At 56.8% G+C, this 6140-nt stretch overlaps 1 protein-coding gene across 1 annotated transcript in view; it reads right to left on the bottom strand.

The window, feature by feature from the left end:
* Nucleotides 1-846: 846 nt before the first annotated feature.
* The window catches only part of LOC306921315 (proteasome adapter and scaffold protein ECM29-like), a gene marked incomplete at both ends in the record, with an annotated part of 5535 nt that continues 241 nt past the window's right edge, over nucleotides 847-6140 (bottom strand). The window contains one exon of the mRNA XM_079498424.1: nucleotides 847-6140. This exon is cut by the window's right edge and continues 241 nt beyond it. Coding sequence (XP_079354550.1) covers nucleotides 847-6140 — 5294 coding nt within the window.

The following is a 6140-nucleotide window of genomic DNA, read 5'->3' as shown; positions in this document are numbered from 1 at the left end:
ATCCAAACAAATAGGATTATTTTGGGGATTTGGGGACCCTCGGGCTCAGAGCCAGGTGTGTCTCTATTGGACAACACTGGTCCGACCAGCCCCCACAGACCAATCAGAAGCTGTGAGTGATTTTCTCTCGTTTGGGCACAGACTATAGGAGGCTTTCCAGACGGTGAAGCTGTGTAAAAAAAACAAAAACAACAAACAATCACACTCGTGTGAAGTGAGGGGCGCACACTGTATTTATATCGGTCGCATGACGTCTTACGTCGTCATTTAGTGCACTAAACAAACATTAAAGTTCATAGACTTGGCTGGCTCTAAAGTGCTCTAAACAAACATTAAATTTCATAGACTTGGCTGGCTCTAAAGTGCTCTAAACAAACATTAAAGTTCATAGACTTGGCTGGCTCTAAAGTGCTCTAAACAAACATTAAAGTTCATAGACTTGGCTAGCTCTAAAGTGCTCTAAACAAACATTAAAGTTCATGAATGAATGAATGAATGAATTTTACAGATGTAGATGCATATCTACATATACATACACATAGGTCTACATACACATACACACAAACATATAAAATACAAATTTGGAAAAGCACTTGACATACAGGTGTGTTTTTAAAAGCTGTTTAAAAGCGGGCACTGTCTCCGCTTGCCTAAGAGCCAAGGGGAGGCTCTTGGCTTGCTCTAAACAAATATTAAAGTTCATAGACTTGGATGGCTCTAAAGTGCTCTAAACAAACAAACAAAAAATTCCATAGACTTGGCTTCCATATGACGCTCCCCTCATAAAAAAAAATCAAAAAATAATTTGCAGAATGTAGCAAGCAGGCTGGATCCCAGGCTGTGTTCTCAGGGCTGATGGCTCTGGATGACTCTGTGGAGCTCCAGAGCCTGGTCCTTCAGGTCAGGCATGACGTCCTCTAGCAGGCCCGACAGAGAGCTCTGTAGCAGCCGTCTGCTCTCGGGGATCAGGCAGTCCCAGCGGCCGCTCTCCCTGGTCCTCCGCAGCAGCAGCTCCACCACGGACAAGGCTTCGCTCCGCACAGACGCGTAGCTCTTGTTCTCTAGTGGGCACGCGAGAGCAGCGCAGGTCTCCGACAGGATCTGCGACAGCGGCGTGTTTGAATCTTGACCTTCATGGTGGTGGTGGTCCTTCTGGAGCAACACCAGCCCCTGGAAGTACGCCTTCATGCACCGCAGGATTCCCAGCTGCACCCGCCAACTGCTCCGCCTGACCACGTCACACATGAGCGCGCAAACCTCCACCTGGAAAGCCGCCTGAGTGTGTGGGTTCCTGGGCCAGCTCTTTGCCAGCGTGTCGAAGGCACAGAGCAGAGCTTCTGTCCGCAGCTCTCCGTCCTTCACATCTTCCTCCTCCTCCTCATCCTCTTCCAGTGACTTGCCGCTCTCTGGACATCTCTTCCTGATCAGAGGGATGAGGATCTGGGCCATGTCGCTGAAGCCGTCCTCCTGGCTGCTGTGAAGCACATCGCCGGCACAGCGCAGGGCGGCCATCTTGTACGCCAAGCTCTCCTTCTTGCGACGGCACTCCTTCATCACCGCCGCCAGCACCTCGGAGACGGCGGGCTGACCAGGGCGGGGCTTCTGCAGCTCAGAGCGGCACTCACACACCACCGAGCCAATGGCTTTCAGCAGCTCCTCCTTGCCCACCCAGGTGCGTCCGGACAGCCCCTGCATCAGAGCGGTCAGCACCGTGCCAAGGTGCGGCGCCACCAAGGAGCCCGTCTGCTGCTTGGCAACGGTCGCCATGGCAGCGGCACCTTGAGCCTTCGTCTTCCAGGACTGAGACTGCAAAGCCTTCTGGGTAATAGCGATCAACTCCGTCATGTAGAGCCTGATGCCTCCGGAGCTTCCTGGGACATTGTCCTGCCACACCTCTGCCCACAGTGTGGCATCGTGGCACCCTCCCTTCTCCTCTGGGCCTGGGGCCTCCTGGTGCATGCCCAGGAAGGCCAGGGGCAGTGCCACTCCGGCGTGGCTCTTCAGCACATCAGGGCTGTGGTGGCTGATGGCGTGCACAGTCTGCATGCATGATGACCTATACGCTGGGTCCTCTTTCTCCAGGTACCAGGTGTTGAGCTTCAGCAGTAGCTTTTCGACACTGCTGTCCTTGGCTGCCCTGACCACGTGGCCCAGGGCGCAGGCAAAAGCTTTCTGGACCACAGCGCTCCGGTCATGCACGCCGTTCAGCAGGGCATTCATCAGTTTACCTGAGTATGGGGTGAGGTCTCGGGGACACTGCAGCGTGAGCGAAACGATGACACTGGCACAGCCGCCCTTGGTTCCCGGACCTACTCCGCTCTTCAGCAGCTCACAGAGCCTGGGGACCAGCTCTCCCAGAACAGAGACGTCCAGATGCTGCAGACACATGTTAATGGTCTCCATCATGGGGGAGGACTTTGCAGCGGTTAGCCTGGCTGCGTCCATGGCGCTCCGCTCTTGCTCCGTAGCTCGGACACTGAGGTAGTTCAGGAGTTGGGGCTCCAGGGTGCTGAGGGCCTCCAACAGGGCTGGGATCAGCCGAGGGGTGTGGGGTTTCAGCATGGCACCAGCCGTCTTACTGACCTTCACCAGGGTCTGCAGGCTAAGCGAGCGAACCTCAGAAACATTGCTAACGATGCCTTTGTCCAGCAGGGGGGGTAAGATGATGGCCACGGTCCTCTGGGCTGCAGCACTCGTGGACTCACACATGCGAGTGCACACCTTACTGAGTGTCTTCAGAGCCACGTCTGCAGCCTTCCTCACAGACTCCTTGATGTCGTCCAGGACTCTGAACAGCGTCTCCCACATCTCCGCCAGGTGCTCTGTGATGTCGTCAGCCTGGCGGCCGCGGATCAGATCGTTTAGGGCCATGCAGCTGGACTCCCGAACCCTCCAGGTGTTACTGGTCAGGTTAGAGATGACATGCTGCAGGATATCCTTCAGGTACTTGTCCACCAGTGTCTTGTCCTTGACCAGCGCGTCCCAGATGCTGCTCATGGCCTGGCGGATGCCCAGGTTTGGGTCAAACTGGTAGCAGTAGAGGCGGGGCACCAGCTGGGGGAGGTAGGGAGTGAGGTGTTCACTGGCTTTCGCGGCGATGATGTGGAACCCGAACGCCGCTCCCTTGCGGGAATTCCACATGGCGTGGTGATTGGCCAAGTTCATGAACTTGTAGATCAGATCCGGTTGGTTGAGGTCGCTGGCCAATGAACAAAGCTCCTTGTACGTGGACAAGCCGTGTCCGTCCGGTGCTTTCCCCAATGCTTCCCCTTGGAACACCTCTGTGTCGTCTGACACCGCGTGCTTCACTCTCCTGCCAGTCATGAGTGTTTCGACCAGCGCCGACACCAGCTCCTGCTGGTCACCTTCTCCTCCCATCTCGTAGACCAGGCCCAGGCCTTTAGATGCCACATCCTGACTCAGATCATCAGGGTCCGACAGGGCGGAGATGAACGCCACCTGGATCTGCTTCAGGTTGGACCGGATCTGCTTGTGATGGCCGAGTTTCTTGACCAGAGAGAGCAACCAGATGCAGGCTGCTTGTCGGACATGCGGGTTCTGACTGGGTATGTATTTGGTCAGAATGGAGCCGAGGACCCATGGCACCACATCATTGTTCTTAACATGTGACATGAGTGGTGGGCTGTAGTCATCCTCAGTGCAGGTCCATGGGTCCCTGCCAGCTCCAGAGCTGCTTCCTAAGGCAGCATTGGTGATGGCCTCTCCTACTGTGAACTGCAGCTCAACCTGCTTCGCCTCCACAGAGTCCATGAGACCCTGCAGTATCCTCTTCTGATGGGGAAAGTCCACATCTCCAACCGGGAGGTACCCCAGGGTATGGATGGATCGCTCCTTCATCTTGTTGCTCTCCTTTCCGGAAGGGATGCGAGCCAAGAGGTTGTCCACAATGGACAGTTTGGTGAAGCCCTCACCCTCCGAGGGCACTAGTAGGGGCCCGTTGCGTCCAATTTCCCCCAGCGCTGTACATGCTGCTACAGCCAGAAGTGCACTACCGCTGTCAAGGAAGGAACCGATTGTCCTGGTGGCCGTGATGACAGCCTCCTCCTCCTGGGGTTTGGTGTTCATTTGCTGATCCACAGCATTCGTCTTCCTCATGTACCTGCCTACCATGTGGCCCAGAGCCACGATGGCCCCATGCTGAGTCTCAGGACTATGGCTGTCTTTAGTGATCATGACCAGGTTGTACACGGCAGTCTTCAGCTCGTTCCCAGACATGGTGGAAACGACCACAGCGTACAGTTGGGCTGCCAACTCCCTCATGTCTTCCTTGTTTGTTTTCATCAGACTTTTAATCCATTCAATGTTGTCAAAAAAACGCGGAGCCAGTTTCTCTGGGCAGACAGACACCACCTCTAGAAGACAGTACATGACGGGGACTCCTCTGACGGCCGACAGGAGCTGCTGGAGCAGGTCAGTGTAGACGTGTACCGGGTTGGACCGGGAGGGCTGGGGGTCAGAGTTCAGCAGTGTGCGGACGTAGCGGCCGATGGCAGGTGCGTCGTCCTGCATGTCTACCACCAGCTGGCTCTTGGACATGGATGTGGCCCCACCCCCGGAACTGTACGCCAGACACGTCCTCAGGTACAGCATGATCTCTCTGAATGCAGAGGGGTCGAAGGGCACAGTGGAGGTTCCAACAACGTACTTGTCTGGCGTTTTCATACTCTGAACTGCTTTCTCCTGGACATAGACCACCATTTCAGTGAAGGAAGGCAGAGGTTTTGAGCCCTCCTTCATGCTCTTACTGTTAAAGGCCCTCAGCACCCTCTGGGCCTCCCCGCACACCTCTTCTCCTGCAGCCAATAGCAGCAGGTATCTGGAGGCCACGTGATCAGGTGCAAACACAGTGCTAGCAAACTTGATGGCCACCTGACGCACCTGCACCTCGGGCCTTCCAATGTACGCGGCAACCAGCGCCTCCATCAGAGTGAGCGCCGCCCCCTGCAGGTTGGCGTATGCTCCTGCCATCATGGACAGAGCCTCCTGAATGGCCAGACGGATGTCTGTGTCCCCCGTCCGGCACATGGACTCGAACAACTGCTGGACTAATGCAATGTCTTTGGTGAACAGCTGTGGCATGCGGCTGGACAGCTTCCCGACAGCAGAGTACGCGACGCCCAGCGACTTGGGGTCCTCCTTGTATTCGTTAATGAGCTTGGTGAGGCCGTTGAGCAGCATCAGGCCCAGTGGTAGGTTGGTGTCGGGACAGAAGGCGCAGATGTGATGCACAAACTGAAGACTGAGGGCCAGCAGTCTGTTGTTGGCGTCGGCTCCAAACAGGCCACCGTACACAACCTGGATGTTGGCGGGGAAGCTTTCTGCCGCCAGACGGGACCGTAGGAGATGCGTCAGAATCTTGACTTTGACCCTGGTGCTCACCGGCCGGCGTTTCAGCTCCGGCTTGACGGTGGCCGCCCCCTTGGTCCTGAGAGGAATGTCTCCCAGGTAGACCTTGTACATCCCGCTGACGACGGAAGGATCGTTCCAGTCGACCGCGCTCTGTCTGCTCCTCAGCGCAAGATCTGCGGCGGAGGCCACACCGTGTCGTGAGTCCGTGGAGGCGACCACTAAATGCACCACGGCGTCGACCTCTGGAACCTGCCCGGCCTCCATGAACCTCACTATGCCCAACTTGCACTGTTCCAGCTGCTGGTCGCTCCACTGGGCCTCTCCAGCCACCCTGCTGGCAGCATAGACACTCATCCCTGGGGGAGGCTGGGGGAGACCGTCGCCTGCTGCCACCACCATACCGCCTCCAACCATGCCTCCCTCACAGGGGCAGGAGGAGGAGGAGGAGGAGGAGGAGGAGGGAGGCTGATACCCATAGGGCATCAGGAGGACGTCCAGCATGAACTCCAGCAGTAGTCCCGCCGTTGCGGGTCTCTCTGTCAGCGTGAAGGGGGCGGCGTTCCGGGAGGGGTCAGGGGGGTACTGCACGTGGTACAGCACAGGGATCAGCAGGTGCATCAGAATGTCCTGTTGTGGCCGAGGCTTGCCCTCCAGGGCGGAGAGCAGGGCAGGGGCCAGTTCACACTGTCTGCCCACCTCCAGACGAGGGTAACCCATCCGGACGTAGATGATGGTGAAGTGCGTAAGGGCCTGGGGGACCGCAGGGTCCC

This window comes from Electrona antarctica (genome assembly GCF_951216825.1).
Source record: "Electrona antarctica genome assembly, chromosome: 4".
Lineage (NCBI taxonomy): Eukaryota > Metazoa > Chordata > Actinopteri > Myctophiformes > Myctophidae > Electrona > Electrona antarctica.
The sequence above is the reverse complement of the archived record's forward strand: the minus strand, read 5'-3'. Positions and strand labels throughout refer to the sequence as shown.